Source organism: Thunnus thynnus, chromosome 14 (genome assembly GCF_963924715.1).
Source record: "Thunnus thynnus chromosome 14, fThuThy2.1, whole genome shotgun sequence".
In the NCBI taxonomy this organism is placed as follows: domain Eukaryota; kingdom Metazoa; phylum Chordata; class Actinopteri; order Scombriformes; family Scombridae; genus Thunnus; species Thunnus thynnus.
Window position 1 is genome coordinate 16990613 of NC_089530.1, and position 19239 is coordinate 17009851.

The 19239-nt window shown below is 36.2% G+C and overlaps 3 protein-coding genes across 4 annotated transcripts in view; all 3 read right to left on the minus strand.

Annotated features, from left to right (window-relative positions):
- Window positions 1-947: 947 nt before the first annotated feature.
- On the minus strand, window positions 948-5197 carry LOC137197112 (polymeric immunoglobulin receptor-like). Of its 2 annotated transcripts, none has more exons than XM_067610274.1 (9): window positions 5069-5197; window positions 4523-4843; window positions 3949-4245; window positions 3700-3852; window positions 3511-3545; window positions 3098-3160; window positions 2544-2600; window positions 2355-2429; window positions 948-2155 (listed from the first exon to the last, which is right to left on the minus strand). In XM_067610274.1, the coding sequence occupies exons 1-8, from the start codon at window positions 5112-5114 to the stop codon at window positions 2358-2360; spliced, it is 1044 nt and encodes a 347-aa protein (XP_067466375.1). In that variant the 5' UTR covers window positions 5115-5197; the 3' UTR covers window positions 948-2155; window positions 2355-2357. The 2 variants fall into 2 exon arrangements, with proteins under 2 accessions (XP_067466375.1, XP_067466374.1); XM_067610273.1 differs by having other exon boundaries at window positions 3700-3864.
- A 6074-nt stretch (window positions 5198-11271) lies between these two features.
- LOC137197113 (uncharacterized) overlaps window positions 11272-19239 on the minus strand; it is a 42901-nt gene continuing 34933 nt past the window's right edge. The window contains exons 15-17 of the mRNA XM_067610275.1: window positions 13177-13239; window positions 12992-13060; window positions 11272-12043 (exon numbers count right to left, since the gene is read on the minus strand). Of these exons, the coding sequence (XP_067466376.1) occupies window positions 11972-12043; window positions 12992-13060; window positions 13177-13239 (204 nt within the window). The 3' untranslated portion in view covers window positions 11272-11971. The remainder of the gene's footprint in view (window positions 12044-12991; window positions 13061-13176; window positions 13240-19239) is intronic.
- Window positions 15672-16824, minus strand: LOC137197114 (CMRF35-like molecule 5). The gene is made up of 3 exons (XM_067610276.1): window positions 16753-16824; window positions 16163-16486; window positions 15672-16058 (listed from the first exon to the last, which is right to left on the minus strand). The coding sequence occupies exons 1-3, from the start codon at window positions 16790-16792 to the stop codon at window positions 15682-15684; spliced, it is 741 nt and encodes a 246-aa protein (XP_067466377.1). The 5' UTR covers window positions 16793-16824; the 3' UTR covers window positions 15672-15681.

A 19239-nucleotide genomic window follows, 5' to 3' on the forward strand; every position in this document is an offset into this window, starting at 1 on the left:
CAATTGTAAATAAATAAGTATGAAAGCCCATGCCTGATTTTAGGGAATGCTGCAGCCCCTCATTATCCCAGTTGCCTGCATCCATGAGGAAATTCTGGTGTGATCTGCAGTTGTAGTTCTGCGGCCTACTGTATACTGTTCTGCAAAGGGACAGTAAAATATTTCTTCTGAGTCAAGAGGAGGGTCCAAAGAAAGAAGTTTCAGCCCCCCTTCCCCACACAAATAATTTTCATATAGTCCCTTACCTAGCCTGAAGTTTTGGTCTTGTGCTTAGCAGTACAGTATATGTCACTTCCCCTTCAGCCAACCAAATGTCTTTATCTTTTATTTCTTTATCCATCTGATCAGTAATATTTACTGCTAAGATTCTTTGTTTTTTGTCATCAGAGACTGATAACTTTCCTGAATGACTTTTGATTGTTGTAACTAGTGTTCACAATACTCACTGACACCTTAATAACTGTAGTTAGGCTGTGAATTCCTGTAACAAGACCAAACAGAGCCTGCTATTTCAGCTAACAATATTCGTCCTTCCTATGACTAGATATTCATATTAACTTTGTTTTACATATTAAGTTATACTTGTCTCCACAATATATTAAATAAAAACATTGTTATCATCTGAAATAACCATCACAATGGTAAGATATCACATACAGTATATTAACAATGAAAGTTGACCCCTGTGACTCACCTGTGAATCCAATGAGGACGAGAAGAAAGTGCAACAATTTTCTATTTACGCAAGTTAACTGTCACAATCTTTCTTCCTCCTGCTGTAGGGAAGTTGCTTTACACTGGTTAGAAAATATTTAAATATCTATGCAGCTAGAGTGTACTTTCAGAATATAGTTTGAACAATAGACTAGATGCAAGGTGCAGTGGATTCTAAATAAATAAATAAAAGATCAGCGCTTCTGGTGTATGGACAGAAATGTGTTCATTTATTAAAACATGGCAGTAGCAACAAAATGTTTGCCCTGTTAGTTCTATTCTTTATCAATATTCATTATGCTCTGATAATACCCAGAAACACTTGAAAATATTGAATACTTGCTGGTGTCTGTCATCAAACTTTATATCTTTTTCAACCTTTGGATAAGTTCTATGTTGATAGTAGAAACACAGAATAGTGATGCACCTTATCTGAATTGTGGAAATCTGTTTACAAATCACTGGAAACTGTATGTTCATTGGTCCCAGTGGGTAATCTTGTATTTTAAGTGCAGTAAGCCTATAGAATTAAGTCAAAATCCTTGTACAGTAAAAAAATATGATTGACATACTTTGAATTTTTGGATAGTCTCCCTGCCCAGGATACTAAGATCACCAAGAAATACTGAATTTAAACACTTAATTATGTATGTAAGATTATGTGTTATATACCACCCCGTTTGTACTTAACATATCTATGGTTATAGTGCCTTGTGTTCATGAAGAAGGTGGAATAAGATCACGATTTCTGAAACAGACCCTCAGTTTAATGGTTGAGAGAGAAGGAATGATCCTCAATCGAAAAAATGTGTTTCATTAACCACATATCATGTTGAAGGTGTCACAGTCACAGGTTGCCATGTGTTTTGATTGGTTAATTTTCCAACCTCAAAACAGCAGTGGAAAATTAGTCAAGTTCACCGGGGCTCAGACAGGCCTGCATTCTTTTCTTGTTAATTGGCAACTGAAGGCATAGTGATAATTAAATCCCCTAACAAATCATTTTATCACTATCTGTGCAGTGACAGAGAGATGAGAATGAAAATCTTTACAGTACTGCAAGTTTCAACTGTTTTCTTGCTTAGTTTTATCTTGATGGTGGTCATAGAACTACTCTGTACACTGCAAGTTTCTTCTTTCAGCAATATTCAGTTACATTGTATAGTAATTTATTCTCTAATCACACAGTATGACTGAATGCACATTAAAGTATGAAGACAGATGCATGTTGTCAATGGTGTAGTTAATAATTCTTTGAAATGTGTTGCAGCAATGCAGAAGAGGACAAAATGTGCTACAGCTCAAGTTACTGCACAACATTGCAACACTTTACAAAAAGAGTCCAGTAATAGTGAGATGGACAAACATATATAAACATTTACATCTTTTGGCAGCGCTGAGGCAATGTGGTCTAGGTAACATCCTTATCTTCTGCTTCAACCTGTTTTGAAACAGAAGCGGATATGACAATAAGGAAGGAACAGCAAAAATGAAACTTGTTCAAGTCTACTAAAAAAAAAAAAGTAACTTGTTCAATGACAAGGCATAATCTTCAGACATAATGAGATCGCCAACAAAACGACTGAATTACAGGATGAGAGAAACAATATGAGGCTAGAAGCAGGTCTCTAAATATTTACCTTTCAAACATGTTGTTGCTTCTGGGTAACCACAGCAGTGTATATCACATTCACATCACTCTCAGCACATGGCCTCTGGGTAAAGAAGGGGAGATAGATATGAAAAGTTTTTGTTTTATACAGTTGCACTGGGTGAAGTTGTACTTGTATTATGTAAGACAAATTATAGTTTTAATGTGTTATGGTTACCTGGACTGAGGCTTTTCTCATGTTATCAACATTACCATATATTGCATCCGGTACAGCCTGCATTGAAAGAGCAAATGTCATTCACAGAAATAAGAAATACTTTAATTTTAAGGCAAACATATCATAATCAAGGAATTACCATAAACATTAAATAGAGCTATCACAAATTAAAAATGACAAATATTGATAGTTCCAGCTTCTCAAATGTGAAGATGTTCATATATGACAGTTAATTGCATATACTACAACTACTACTACTACTACTACTAATAATAATAATAATGATAATAATAATAATCATCATCATTTTCCTCCATTTTTTAACATTTCATTGGCTAAGCAATTAATCAAGAAAAGAATCAGCAGATTATTTGATAATGAAAATAACTGTTAGTTGCAGCCCCATTAAAATTTATTTTAATATTGCATATTAGGATGTATTTTATGTTATAGGATAGATAGATATCCATCTGCAATTGCACAGTATAGTCCTGTAGACTGTACAGGGGCAATATATCCTCTGAAAATGTTCTGAACATTGAAGTTGGAGTTACCTGGCCAGACCTTTTTCTCTTGTGTTTAACATTGACAGTACTGTAAGTTACTTCCTCTTCAGCCTGTGTTGAAGGAGCAAACCAAATGTTATCAGTCTGAAGCCGTTCATTTTCACCTCTTTGATTTTGTTTCTCACAGTTTACATTAGATTCTATCATTACCATGCTTTTTTAAATAATCAAGTAAACCATTTTCACAATTGTACAATTATACAGTTTAGTCCTGCCACCTATTCTGTACTGCGAAGAGACATATTCACTGAAAATGTTGAAACTGAATCTTAATTCAGTTATACAATTATCTTGGCATCACTGAAGCACATGATCAGGAAAGCACTTTTACCTTTATACTGTGGATCCTTACAGTCTTCTCTATGAAAAATTATATTGGGAAATTAATCAGCATATCTTACCATTGTTGTAGCTGATGAGTCTTCTTTGGTCTGTTCTAAAAGTTAAACAATGAAAAGTCCTGTAACTGACACTCAATGTGCAATGCACAATATACAGTATAATACACAACAATCTAACTTTAAAGTGAAAATATTGAAGAATAACAAGTCTTTTGGCATGAATTGGATTAAAATTCAGGTTGGGCTTACTGTGCTTTTTCAATAAAAAACAGATGAACAAGGCCACCATAACAATGAAGATCAACAAACTCAGAGTGATGATGAGGCTCGTTGCAACACTGCAGCATAAAGTTTGAGTATTTCTGGTTGTGGCTGTGGCTGTGGCTGTGGCTGTGACTATGGCTGTGGCCTTGGCTATAATTCAAAATAAGACAATGTTGTAGAGTAATATGACAACAATAAATCCACCAAAACATTTACAAATGGTGTAATACTTACTAGTGGTAGATTTTTCATTAACAGTCAGATGCACTGGCATCTGAAAGTCTCCTTTAACACATAAATACCAGCCACTGCTCTCTATCCTCAGTCCACTCATAGTCACACGGTCATTGCAGATTCCTGTGACAATGGTCACGTTTGTTCCATCTATTGATCCAAGCTGATTTGACACACAGGACCTGTCCAGCTTGCACCACTTAATTACTCCAGTGATACAGTTAGAACAATTGATGGTTTTTTCGTCTCCATAAAATCCCATAATCTTCTGATGAGTCACAGAGAGACTGGGTGTACCTTAACGGAAAATGAATAATATTCAATAGAAAATTGTGGGTATCCTAATAATTGATACATGCTGGTAATGTTTCAAATGTATGTGTTTTGCATATAATAACATCTAACAGATAAATAATTCATTCTGTCTTAACATTTATTGTCATTACGTTTGACTTACAAAGTAAATGTGAGAAAATAATAATTTTAGCAAAAATTCTTCAGTGTTTTTCCTCTAAATCGTTAAAATTTCACAAAGTATTTCAAATGTGCTTAAAGATGCTTTAAGGGATCTTACCACTGGTGACTGACAACTGAAAATACTCTCCAACATCTGCTCCTCCATCGATCTCAACAAAGCACCAATAATCAGTGTCTTCAGTTGTCAGATCTTTTATAGTCACGGTGAAGATTCCTTGGTTTGGGTCATCAGAGATTGAAAACCTTTTTGAACTACTGTCTTGGTTTGTTTTAACTGCATAAGAGCAGTAGCGCCTGTAATATCCTTTACACAAGTATTTCACATGGTTCTTGTACTTCAAACTATAAAGACATGGGATAGAGATTGAGCTTCCAAGCTTCACTGACACTTTTTTGACTGTAGTCAGGCTGTGAATTCCTGCAACAAAAATAAGAACAGCATTTCAGCACACATAGTTTCTACCAATATTCTTCTTTCATATTGATTTACTTACTAGATATTTCTATTAACTGTTGTGTGAGATATTAAATTAGAGTTGTCTCCACAGTTAATGAAATAAAACATTGGTATGTAATTACAAGGGATTATATTATCGCTGTCATTATCATCATTTGACATTTAAAAATTGCCCCTGTGACTGACCTGTGAGTCCAGTGAGGATGAGGAGAAAGTGGAGAGGAGCAGCCATGTCAGAAAGCAGAACTGAACATGAGCTGAGGCACAGAGACTGATTTTCTACCTCCTGAGCTTCCTAAATATGCAATTGCAGCTGTTACAATCTTTCCTCCTCCTAAGTCAGACAGTCACGTTTCATAAGTTGGCTTATTTACATCATGAGCGAACTTGTGAAATGCAACTGTCTGACTTCCGCATGTTGCCACAAGGTGGTTTGGGTATGTAATTACAAGTGAGCATTGTACCTGCTAAGTAATCTGCCCATCCATTTTCTGGCAAGCTGATTGTTGTCCTAGTGTTTTCTTATAAATCCAACATTCTGCACAATATCTGCTAGCCAGGGAACACTGGAGATCATTTATGAAAATTATTAGATAATCAGGTACATGGAAGATTTTGTTAAAACTGTTGGGGGGTTGAGGGATAATGATGCTTTAAGTTTCTCCCTCAATCTAGATCTTGTTCAATGGAAAGATGTCAACTCAGTGGTTGGGTAAAAGCCACTTCTGATCTGATCTGCTTTTGGTGCATATTTAAAGGCACAATATGTAATTTCTGCTGCTAGGGGTCTCTCAATCAAAACAATAACAAAAGACGGAGTGTGATGACAGTGTGAAGTAGCGTGGGATCATGTGAGTTGTTGTCTTCATTGTTAAACAACCAGCTTCTCTGAAATAGGATTACTTCAGTGTTCATATCAGGATGTTTTTACCAGGAGTCGAATTATCCGCAGAGGTCTCCTCCTCTCCAAAACAAACAGAGCCAGTGATTAAAATGGGTAAAAACACTGAATAAAGCGGTTTCACGTAACAAATCAGTGTGTCTTTGACGCTGTTCGGTAGACACAGGACGTCCGGTAGAGGCTGCAAGCCGAGCTGCTGTTAACATTTGCTCAGCTTGTTTCTCTGATAACTTAAGATCCAGATGTCCAGTGACTAAAATCCTTCATCCGGTTAAAAGATACAGTTAAAAACAACCAAGATCTAAAAAGTTTATCATAAAAATGTGGCTTAAAACTGAGTAAAAGTCAATTTATGATTGGCAGGCAACCATAATGCCGACGTTTTATCTTGTATGTGTACACTCTTTGGTAGACGCCATTGTGACAGACAACCACGATGCTGCTGATGAATTATCTTGTATGTGTGTACACTTCGATAGAGGCCATTGTAGCGGACAACCACAGAGCTGACGCCTGCATCTTGTATGTATATTCTCTTTGGTAGATGGGGTATGATGCCATTGACAGGCGACCAAATGAAACAGACTGTTACCTTGATTAAAATTACTGATTTCTCTGGGTTTGAAAATTGTTGGAAACATTTGGGATAATGTAAGTACACAACTCAACAAAATATATAACATAGGTCTAGTTGTTCTTAGACATTTTAATGCAGAATAGTTACATATTATAGCTTTAAAGTCTTGCTCTTGCTGCTGTCAACAAGTCAAAGTGACAATGACAAATTCCCCACATCACATCTTTAATTTTAGAGTCTTAAAACAGCACTACTCAACTCTGCACCTGTGCTCAAGCTTAAGGTGGTGCTGCTCTGCTTGCGGCCCAGCCTCACATGGTGCTGCATTTTGTTTGTTTTAGAGTTGTTTTATTGTGGGGGGGTTTTTCTACGTTTAATGTATAATATATTATTATTATTATTATTATTATAAACATCTGAAGTCCAAATGTCAATGTACATTCAAGTTATCCTCCTGGTAATGATTATTTTGGGACTGTTGCCGAACAGCTACAGCGTCGCTAGCGCTTCATGTTGGGTTCACTCTCATTCCAGGACCTAACCATAGTTGTAAGGCTGCACCCTGAGCATGTGAAGCAGTTGCGGTAAAAAGGCAGGCGAGGAAGAATAAAACAGTACCTACTTTAAATTTTTAAAGCTTTTGCTAAGACGACATGGGGGCAGACCTCCAATGCCTCATTCCAAAGCAAAGAGAGGAACAATGCCAGGGCATCCCCAACTCACTGGTTGAAGTCAAGGGGTTCTCCTGGACAGAAACAACTTGTCAGGGAAAAATGGAGGTGGTGCTACGGCAGTGTTTCTAAGTGATAACTAGTGCATACAACACAATCAGAGAGACTGTCTGTCGCCCTGACGTTGAAGTTTTATGTCATTGTAATTTACATTATAATTGTAACATTGCTGTTTGCACTGTTTACATTCCAGCTGCAGTGCACAACAGGTGTTCCTGTTTTTATTCTGGGCAGTTTTGTTGACAGCAAACTTGAACAGTCACTCCATGTTTTTGACCACGTCACGTGAAAAACATGTGATAACAGAATTTTAGTTAGATGCTATGGAAATGTTAAAAATGCCTACACTATTAGATCAAAACCCCCTCTGGGAAAAACTGGCCCCGATACAAAAACTTTGCATTAACTTAGCAAGTTACAGGTTTATGGTAGAAACACTGAAAGGTGGCTCGCTGTGCAATAACTGGAACATTTTTCATAACATGAACGCTGATGAGGCCACCAAGAGAGAAAAACTGGTTCCCTAAATTTCTGTGTAAATAAGACACTTCCCAAAAAGGCCACCAAACCACACATTACTAAAGAGATAATTACATCAAGAGTAACATTCAGAAATCATGAGAGGGCTCAGCTATGAGCTGCTAAAAGAGGCCAGGAAACAACAAAAGGACATTATTGAGCAACATTTTACCACAATGAACACTACAGATGATCTTTAAAGGTGCAGTGTGTAGAATTTAGTGGCATCTAGTGGAACGGACTTGGGAGAAATGGAATATAATATTCATAAGTATGTTTTCATTAGTGTCTAATCACCTGAAAATAAGAATTATTGTGTTTTCATTAGCTAAGAATGAGCCCTTTATATCTACATAGGGAGTGAGTCCTCTTCCACGGAGCCCACCATGTTGTACCAGCATGTTTCTACAGTAGCCCAGAACGGACAAATCAAACACTGGCTCTAGAGAGGGCCTTTCACATTTTTTTTGCGGCCACCAAAGGTTCTTCTACATGCTTGGAAAGGGAGGGTGAGTGGGGAGGGGATATTCATTTGGTTGCAAACTGCAACCTCACTGGCCCTTTAAGAAAGCTAATGAACTGAATGATTTCTGCCTCAGGTGCAAACCCCAAGATTTAACTGAGCAGTGCAATACTGTCTCTATAAACACATTTCTAGTGACAGATCATTTATGCACCAAACATTTGCATAAAGACAATGGAGAAGCACCAATGACACAGTTAATAGCATGACCCATCTTATCAAGCATTTGGAGGACAATACGCACGCCTCCTTTTTATTGATTTTAGTTCAGCTTCTAATACTCCTATATACTCTACTAATTATTACTTGGGGAATCAGAACAGATGTGTGTAAATCCTTTTATTATAAAATGGTATTTTGTCTTTGTCTTTGCGGACCACTATGAAGGTTACAGGTAGGAAATTCTCTTCAGTTATATATAAGAAATTCGTGTTTTGAGAGTTACAGAAAACAATGACAAATTTATCTCACATCATTCACTCTGAACATTAGTATTTACCTTCTGGTCTAAGGGCTAGAGTGCCAAAAATGTAGAAGAGTTATAAACTTATTTGTTCCATCTTCCATTCAGATTTAAAATAGATATTTAAATAGAAACAGTTAAATGCTGTATTGGTGGAACTTTACATTGTGACAGAGCACTATTTGTACGGTCTACATTGCATGCAAACTATTACAGTATGTTAAGATTTAAATATTAAGACACTCTTGCCCCTCTGAACTTCTCACATTTAGGCAGGTATGAAAAAAGAACAATCTCAATATTTTTTCAAAATTATTTGATGTACTGTATGTGCAGATTTGCATGAATCTGTGACTGAGGGTCTGTAAATATCAGTTACATGTGTCACTATAGGTCACTCTTCCTTCTGCTGGTTCAATCTCATGAGGTATTTGATGATAAAAACTATGGACTAATCATGACAACAATATCAATGTCCTTGCAGTAAGATTTTTTTAACAGACAATTCAAGCACCAGCACTGCACAAAATAGTATTATGACATCTTGTTTACCTTCTGAACTGCTACATGTTGATTGTGAATAACAGTAGCATAGAGCACTTCACAATCACACCTTGGTTGTGAGACCTTAATGAATTTGAAACAAATGGCCTTTTTCACAGAAATGTTGTGACTTGTCATAAATGGAAAAGCACAAGTGTTACTTATAACATTATTAGAATTAGAGGCTGTGTTCTAGTGAGCCATTGTGCGTAATACAAGGATCCTGAAAGCCAAGCAGCTAAATGGAATTCAGCCATTCAGCTTCTTAGTATGGCACAGTGTTTGAATTCTGAGCTGCAGGCTGTGTAAAAGTGATCAGTTTTTAGAATATAGACTTTGACTGAACAAAATGACCAACAGAGAAACTGTTTCATCATGGTTTAGACTATCCTCCCTTCAGTAAACAGAAAAATATATGACCCTTCACCTTTTCTGAGAACCAAACCCCACAGACTGTGGCAGGAAGTTGTGGCACTTTTAATGACACTTCCTGTTGCGGGTGCCACAAATGGTGGCAGCCCTGCATGATACATCCATGGGTGCATCCCAAGTCTCTTAAATTGCATCCAAAAAGTAAAAGTGATCAGTTTTTAGAATATAGACTTTGACTGAACAAAATGACCAACAGAGAAACTGTTTCATCATGGTTTCAGATTGAATACATCCACACAAATGCAATACCAAGAGTTGCTCAGCACATGTGAACATTTTGACTGTATAACATGCTGTGAAACAGTGATGCTTCATAGTGTTTCAGTGTTTCAGTGATTGAAGAATGGGGACAGTTTTGAGATGGTTTAAATATAGGTTACTGTATGAGCTTTGCTGTGGTCTCTCATAAATGCACCATCTTATTGAATGCAGAAAACTCATGAGTTGTCTTGGACAAATCAACTCTCTGAGAGGACAGGCCTGTAGAACCTGAGGTTTAACATAGTATACAGACATAGTTCACTGGATGTTTCAGCTATTGTTAAAATATATTTTTAAATGGTGGAAGTTCATTTGAAATGTCTACTTTGTCTCCATCATACACCAACTCATAATTGCATTACACTCAGAAAACACCATAAAATCTAGATAGTGCCAGTGGAAGAGATAAGCAGTTGAAACCACAGAGTTTAGTGATAATGTTAACTACTGTTCTTAAGATGCATAGAGGGGCTACCAAAGTGTATTTTGTTGGTTAAATTGTCTCCTGCTCTCCTGATCACTCTCTTCAGGTAAAATGTAAACTATCTGTTTAAAAGAAGAAAAAATGTACATGATAGAAGTCCTGTTTTTGGCAAGTTAAATGAGAAAATACTAATCCATTAAAGCAGCTTCCAGAATTAAGCTCTTTGTGTGTGTATGTTCATGCACAGCAGTCATGTGTGCCTATGACACAATTGTGCATATCTGACAAAAGTTGTTTCTACCTTAAAACCACTCAACCAACTCTTGATTGATTATGTTAGAATATGACCAGTTATTTTCAAATTATTTGCTTTCTCCTATCAAATCCACAAATTGTTGCATAATTTGAATATTTCTGGACTACTCTCTTTGTGCTGCGGATGCTTGGTGTTATGGAGTGTATGTATCTGTAATACATTCTGTATTACAGACTGAATCCTGGTCTGGAGTTTTACATAATGTGAGATATACATATATATGTATAGTGTTTCTAGTTGAGGCTTGGGTGAAAAAAAGAATGTATGCCTTTTTTACAGCCAGTAGAGAGATGCAATAAAAGTCCCCAACTGGACTTGATCCGGGGACATAACCCAAGTCACAGGAGTCTAAAAAAGTCTATTTTTACTCTACTTGACAACACTTTATGGAAGGTATGTGATAGTGCTTTGCAGAGCAGCACAGTAGTTGTAACAAGAGACAAGACTTGTCTGTCACTGTGGTTTAACCTCTTCCTCTTCCCCGAGGATGGCGGCATCTGCGGGTGAAAGTACTGTCTTTCAGAGGCTGTAGCGAGTTTGTTGATGAAGCAAATAATGACAAGCTACATGATTGTACATTGTAAGTTAAACTTTATTAGAAGATTTTTTAAATCTGAGTGACAAAGTCCTTTACAACAATGAAAAGAAATCACAAGCAAAAAAAAACAAACAAACTAAACATCAACTAAATGCTTTAGATCAAATTAATAGCTATGGAGATGCATATTTTTAAAAAATCAGTTTTATTTGCACAGTAATGAAGCATAATAAGAATCAAAACAAAACAAAAAAAAATGTACAGTCTATGATCAAAACACAAAGTGATTGAACCTTCCATATCTTGTTTGTGCCTAACATTACACCACACCCCGAGCAGAGCCTGAGGTTGTACTACTGGATCAACTACTAGATGACATTAGAAAATCAATTTTTTAAGTCCATCTTTAAACAATAGTCAGGTACCCAAATGGACATTCACACAGGTTTTTCTTCTTTTAATCATTCCTCCTGTTCATATCAGACATTAAAAGATCTCTCTCTAATGCGCTTTCAATGTAAATGATGGTCATCCTTCCCTGCAAAAATGTATTAAAAGTTTGTCTGAGGCTAATATGAAGCTTCAGCCATGCAAATGATTCAGATCTGTCTGGAGAAACATAAAGAAGGAATTTTACACAAAAAAACTGTAACTGCTTCTGGTCCAACTCTTTCTCTTGCTCAACATGACATACAGACAAATTCACCACATCACATCTTTATCATGAAATATGCCTGTGCCTGCAGGACTGATTTATCAAAGTGAACTGAGATACAACTAATAAAATGCAGGACACATCAGAATGACCTCATCAATGTTGCCATACTTGCAGGATTATTGTCCTCCCAGCTTTTCTTCTCATTAGAACTTTTTCATTCTATTTGAGTGTTGACTCACTGTGCTGTAGATCACACCTCCATCTTCTGGTTCAGTCTAATGAGAAAAAAGAGCACAGAATGCTGAATAATTATGACCTAATGATGAAAAACACAACAGAAATTCATTGGCCTTATTAACAGATAGTTTAAGTATTAACTGTGGGAGGTTTAAAATTCTTTAATTAAAACAATTTAACCAAAGAAACAAAGTGAAATAAAACACACATTGTTAGATGTATTTCCTTTTATGTATGCATTTGTGTATATGCATTATCATGAGGAGGTGCAGGGGAGCTTCAGTGACAGTGCTTTGCATGTAGGCTGAAAAAGCTAAATAATTGTCCTTTCAACATATGTTTTTCATTTAATTTTGACACATTGCATGTCACTCTATTTCTATCTTTGATTTGTTTTAATTTAGGCATTTTAAATCTTCCATGATTGAGAGGCTTATATGAGTTTAAAATAAATCACATACCATTTGCTTCACACCATCCCTTATATTCACAGTACTGTATGTCACACTGTCTTTGGATGTCTGGTCCTGCTGGACAAAATACAAGGTCAAAGTGATAAAATTTCAGGGGAAAAAATGAAGGTGGACAAATAAAATGTGGGCAAATTATACTGTGTTAAAAAAATATTATTTTTTTGTCTGGTTTACCTTCCTGGCCGCATGAACAACGGTGGCATAGAGCACGTCAGCATCACTCCCAGTTTGTGAGACCTACGGTGGACGAATTTGAAATGTAGCATCAATCTCATCATATGCTATCTTACAATGAGTTGCTTTCTCCTGTCTAACTGCACAATTATTTGCTTGTAAGGAGCATTCACACATAAGAGCTGAAAAAGCTAAATAATTGTCCTTTCAGCATATGTTTTTCATTTAATTTTGACACATTGCATGTCACTTTATTTCTATCTTTGATTTGTTTTAATTTAGGCATTTTAAATCTTCCATGATTGAGAGGATTATATGAGTTTAAAATAAATCACATACCATTTGCTTCGCACCATCCCTTATATTAATAGTACTGTATGTCACCCTGTCTTTGGGTGTCTGGTCCTGCTGGACAAAATACAAGGTCAAAGTGATAAAATTTCAGGGGAAAAAATGAAGGCGGACAAATAAAATATGGACAAATTATACTGTGTTAAAAAAATATTATTTCTTGTCTGGTTTACCTTCCTGGCCACATGAACAACGGTGGCATAGAGCACGTCAGGATCACTCCCAGTTTGTGAGACCTACGATGGATGAATTTGAAATGTAGCATCAATCTCATCATATGCTATCTTACAATGAGTTGCTTTCTCCTGTCTAACTGTACAATTATTTGCTTGTAAGGAGCATTCACACATAAGAGCATTCGACATAAAGTTCACACCTTTAGAAAGTTGTGAACTGAAGTTGTGAAGTTCACAACGTTCTTTGCACACCTACTTACTCCTACAACACTTGGGGGATGGTGTGTCAAACTGTGGTTTAGATCAGCACAAAGGCTGTAGGAACAGAACAATACCACCATATAAACATATGGCACCATATGAACATTCAAACAGTTTTTTCTTTTAATCATTCCTCTTGTTCATATTGGACATTGAGAGATCTTCCTACTCAAATGCACTTTCAATGTAATGCAACAATGTATTTAAAAGTTTATCTGAGGCTAATATTAAGCTTCAGTCAACCAAATGATTCACATCAAGTGGGTATCTTTTAAAGTTACTGTCTTTTTAGTGCCAAATTACCTCTTTTTCTTATTATCCATCCACAGTAGCTACTAAAAAGACTGTAAGTTTGAAAGTTTACATTTGATTTGACTAATTTGCTCAAGTTAAGCCTGCTGAAGCTTCAAATTAGCTTCATACAAACTTTTAAACACATATTTGCACAAAACAATCCTTTGACTTTGTCCTCCATCACTTAAATTGGAAGCACATTAGGATGGGATCTTTTAAATTTTAAAATCTTTTAAATAAAAAAAAGATTAAAGCAAGCAAAACCTGTTTCAATGTTCATATGGACACCTTTACGTAGTATGACTATTGTTTTCAGACAGACTTGAAAAATCCTTTCTTTAAAGCGAGTGTGTGAGGGGGATTGGGATGAAAATTTGGTCAATTTTGGAAGCCTGGTCGACACAGCTTTTGGTCCAACTCACTCTGACTCAACATGACAAACTAACAAATTCACTTTCAGATGGACTGTTGGTGAGTGATTCTTTTGTTTTAATTGGACTTTCTGACTTGATCATGCTCAGTTGGCTTAATTGCCACTGCAAACGTTTATGCCAGGGTCACGTATTATATTGTGATTGCTACCTAAAATGGTGACTCCACAGGATGTACATAGGTCACATATTTTCATAGCTGTTAGCACAATTGGTGACCTCATAATATTTAGTTAGGGTGACACATTTCGATAGCAGTGATGGAGCCCGCCACCTCCAATGCATCAATATTTTTTCCATTGTTGACCCTCTAATGTCACAGAATCTGAAATGTCACAGATTTTGTATAAGTTTTACAGTTAGTCTGAGTGACTTGCTAAAATCTGTCTAAACGGTGGCCTCTTACTGTCTGACTGTCATAATTCTGAGGAGGAAAGATCACATACTCATCAGGGTCGTCTCCAGGTGTTCAGATACTCACAGCATTGGGTAGCAGCTAGTACTTCCAGCAATTTGAAACCCAGTGACATTTTTGCCCTGGGTTTTTGCCTCGCAGAATGAGCTAACTTGCAGGACAATGCCATTTATTATTATTTTATGTCGTCTAAAAATTCCCTTAAAATATCATGATTTTCCAGCTCTTCCATTTTGATGTATTTAGCTGGTATTAGACAGGTTTGAAATATCCACAGGCCCGGACAGGTTATGTTCTGGTTTAAATAGTACAACTGTTTACAGAACTCACAGAATTACCATGCTGATGTAAATCAAGGAAATTATAGCCAACAAACAGTTAATGTAGTTAAATAAGGTATATTGTACAGTTACACTTGCATGGTCAAGTTCCTTAAATGCTGTTTACTTTCTGTGTTGTGTGACCAATCCAAATTTCTTATTAGCAAACATAATAAGGGAAATACATGACTATACTTACCGCTGTGATGTCAGACGTCCGAGGTTTGGTCTTATCTATAACAAACACATACATTTCTGAGGAAATTATTTTACAGAAACAGATATTTCATTCCTCAGTTTGCATTAGCTTACAACAGACTTACTGCATCTTATCATCATCCATCCAAAAAAAGCAGTGAGAACAACTAACAGCAGTAAGACCAGGGTGATGATGAGAATCGTCATTGTAGTGGGCCTGGAAGGTAGCCTACATTTCATCAAGAAAAAAGGGGCAAATGTTTTTGCACAAACCCAGGTTGTAAATCAGATTTAAATGCATTGAAGTTGTAAAGAGTAGTAACCTCTTGTGTTCATCTTGCAAGCTCTCTCCACCAGCCCCGGTTATGGTGGTGTTTGTAGGCTGGGCAGTACTTGGTTTAACAGAAAGTGTCCCTGTGAAGTCAAAGTAAATTCATGTAAAAAGCCATGTTAATGAAAGAATTGTATCACGGTATTTTGATGATACTGTGTATTATGGATTATAATACTGTAACTCCCAGATGTACAAGTTAAATTTTAAGAATAATTTTATTAATAATAATATACCAGGGTTTCATTTTTGTCACTTTTGTTGCGTCCACTTACTGGTCACTAATTTATGAGAATAGAAAATGGTTTGAATCTTACTTGCTGTACTGGGGCTCATTGTAGTTGAGGGTAATTCATTAACAGTTACGTGCACTGGCATCTGTAAGTCTCCTGCGGCACACCAGTACCAGCCGCTGCTCTCTGTCCTCAGTTTACTCATAGTCACAGTGAAAACATTGGAGATGATGGTGACTGCTGTTCCATCTTTTGATCCAGACTGATTTGTCACACAGGTGCGGCCCGGTCTGCACCACTTTCTTTCTGCTGAGTATTTATAGTGACAGTTGATAGTCACACTACCTCCTTCAGATGCTGTAATTTCTTGTTGGTCCACGTACAGATTTGACATACCTTCAAAAAATAATTCAAAATTAGACACATTCTTAGTTTTCTTCCCCACCAAATTGTTCACAGAAAGGATTTAAAATGTGTTTAAAACATTTAAGGCATTTTACCTGTGGTCACTGACAGCTGAAAATAATGTCTGACATCTGCCCCCGATACAATCTCCACAGCACACCAGAAATCAGTGTCCTTATGCGTTATTTTATCAATAGTCACAGTGAAGATTCCTTGGTTTTTGTCATCAGAGATTGAAAACTTTTCTGATCCACTTTTTTTGTTTGTTTTAACTGCATAAGAGCAGGAGTGCCAGTAATATCCTTGACACAAGTATTTCACATGGTTTCTGTAGTCCTGGTCATAGAGACATGGGATAGAGATGGAGTCTCCAGCCTTAACTGAAACTCGACTCACTGTAATAATTTTACAGTGAATTCCTGCCAAAACAACAACAGACATTTATCTTGTAGTGATGCCTTCAAATGCATTGTATATATCAATATCAGTTACAGGTTATTATCATGAATTTTATTAAAACACAATATTAAAAATTTAAAATTAGTGGCTAGTTGTCACTTTAAATGTAAGCCTCAAATTTTATCACTCAACAGCAATACATATATCAGTACCAACAATATTTTTTAATTACAAACTTGACTATCATTTATGCATAGCATTCATATTAGAATCTTAGCTGACTTACCAATGAGTCCAGCCAGTATTAGGTGAGGAATAAAACTCATGTCTGCTTCAGCGTTGTGAGTGAATGAGCACTTTCAACATTACAGCGGGTGACTCTATCTGGGTTACTTCCTCATTCAAGCAGTTCCTGCAGTAAATCTACTAGTAACAGTTTTAGTGCTTGTAAAAAAAAACTTAGTTTATTATTCCATGAGTTTTATTTACTTCATTTATAGTCACACAATGAGCAACAAAGACCTATTCCTTTTTTGTTAAAAAGTTTTTTTAAATTATATATGTAATTTTAATAATAATATATATGTATATATACAGATTTTTTTTCCTTCAAAACTTTCTTTCTAATCTACACAAATAAATGGGCATTTTTTCAGTTTATTTCAATCAATTAAGTTTAAGAAAGAAATGAAAAGACAGATAATGGTGTATTATGACGAGTAAACCTCTAATCTCCCTGTGGAACATTCACTCTATTCATTTGTATAGCCTACTATCCTGAGCATAATCTCCATGTTAGGTGAACATCAAAACAAAGCAACTCAGCTCACGAAAGACTAGATTTATATTCAAGTATCTTTATTATATCATAGGTAAATTTTATATGTCACATTTTACTGCAGTTCTATTTTTTGTTATGATGCAGAATTAAGTGAAAATGGGATTTGCTGCAGGATGAGAAATGATGCGCTTTGCGTGGCAATTACATGCATCCACTCACTAATAATTATAAAGATCCACATGTATTCTTCTTTCACAAGACTGACATATTGGTCCTAGTGATAAATTGATTTTGAAGAGGGAAATAGTGCCCTAATATAGAGACTGGATTGTTGTCTTCTGCATATGATATATTTCTGCTTTTCAAAATTAATATCACAATAGGATATTATGATAAAATAGCAGTGAAGTGTAGTCTAAATCTGGGATGAGAATAAACTTAAAGACTCTCCCTGCTTTCCCCCCAAATGACACTTTCTGTTGCAGGTGCCACAAATGGTGGCAGCCCTGCATGATACATCCATGGGTGCATCCCAAGTCTCTTAAATTGCATCCAAAAAGTAAAAGTGGTCAGTTTTTAGAATATAGACTTTGACTGAACAAAATGACCAACAGAGAAACTGTTTCATCATGGTTTCAGATTGAATACATCCACACAAATGCAATACCAAGAGTTGCTCAGCACATGTGAACATTTTGACTGTATAACATGCTGTGAAACAGTGATGCTTCATAGTGTTTCAGTGCTTCAGTGATCAAAGACTGGGGACAGTTTTGAGATGGTTTAAATATAGGTTACTGTATGAGCTTTGCTGTGGTCTCTCATAAATGCACCATCTTATTGAATGCAGAAAACTCATGAGTTGTCTTGGACAAATCAACTCTCTGAGAGGACAGGCCTGTAGAACCTGAGGTTTAACATAGTATACAGACATAGCTCACTGGATGTTTCAGCTATTGTTAAAATATATTTTTAAATGGTGGAAGTTCACTTTGAAATGTTTGTCTCCATCATACACCAACTCATAATTACATTACACTCAGAAAACACCATCAAATCTAGATAGTGCCAGTGGAAGAGATAAGCAGTTGAAACCACAGAGTTTAGTGATAATGTTAACTACTGTTCTTAAGGTGCATAGAGGTGCTACCAAAGTGTATTTTGTTGGTTAAATTGTCTCCTGCTCTCCTGATCACTCTCTTCAGGTAAAATGTAAACTATCTGTTTAAAAGAAGAAAAAATGTATATGATAGAAGTCCTGTTTTTGGCAAGTTAAATGAGAAAATACTAATCCATTAAAGCAGCTTCCAGAATTAAGTTCTTTGTGTGTGTATGTTCATGCACAGCAGTCATGTGTGCCTATGACACACAATTGTGCATATCTGACAAAAGTTGTTTCTACCTTAAAACCACTCAACCAACTCTTGATTGATTATGTTAGAATATGACCAGTTATTTTCAAATTATTTGCTTTCTCCTATCAAATCCACAAATTGTTGCATAATTTGAATATTTCTGGACTACTCTCTTTGTGCTGCAGATGCTTGGTGTTATGGAGTGTATGTATCTGTAATACAGAATACTGAATCCTGGTCTGGAGTTTTACATAATGTGAGATATACATATATATGTATAGTGTTTCTAGTTGAGGCTTAAGTGAAAAAAAGAATGTATGCCTTTTTGTTTTACAGCCAGTAGAGAGATGCAATAAAAGTCCCCAACTGGACTTGATCCGGGGACATAACCCAAGTCACAGGAGTCTAAAAAAGTCTATTTTTACTCTACTTGACAACACTTTATGGAAGGTATGTGATAGTGCTATGCAGAGCAGCACAGTAGTTGTAACAAGAGACAAGACTTGTCTGTCACTGTGGTTTAACCTCTTCCACTTCCCCCAGGATGCCCGCATCTGCGGGTGAAATTACTGTCTTTCAGAGGCTGTAGACAGTTTGTTGATGAAGCAAATAATGACAAGCTACATGATTGTACATT

Excerpts from the sequence above, each read along its gene's own strand:
- LOC137197112 (XM_067610273.1), bottom strand. The coding sequence starts at position 5,114 with ATGGCTGCTCCTCTCCACTTTCTCCTCATCCTCACTGGACTCACAG. Across the intron at positions 4,844-5,068 it reads CATCCTCACTGGACTCACAG|GAATTCACAGCCTGACTACA; the intron begins GTCAGTCACAGG and ends TTTTTGTTGCAG. Across the intron at positions 3,161-3,510 it reads ACTCATCAGCTACAACAATG|GCTGAAGAGGAAGTAACTTA; the intron begins GTAAGATATGCT and ends CCTTCAACACAG.
- LOC137197114 (XM_067610276.1), bottom strand. The coding sequence starts at position 16,792 with ATGAGTTTTATTCCTCACCTAATACTGGCTGGACTCATTG. Across the intron at positions 16,487-16,752 it reads AATACTGGCTGGACTCATTG|GAATTCACTGTAAAATTATT; the intron begins GTAAGTCAGCTA and ends TTGTTTTGGCAG. Across the intron at positions 16,059-16,162 it reads TCAGCTGTCAGTGACCACAG|GTATGTCAAATCTGTACGTG; the intron begins GTAAAATGCCTT and ends TATTTTTTGAAG.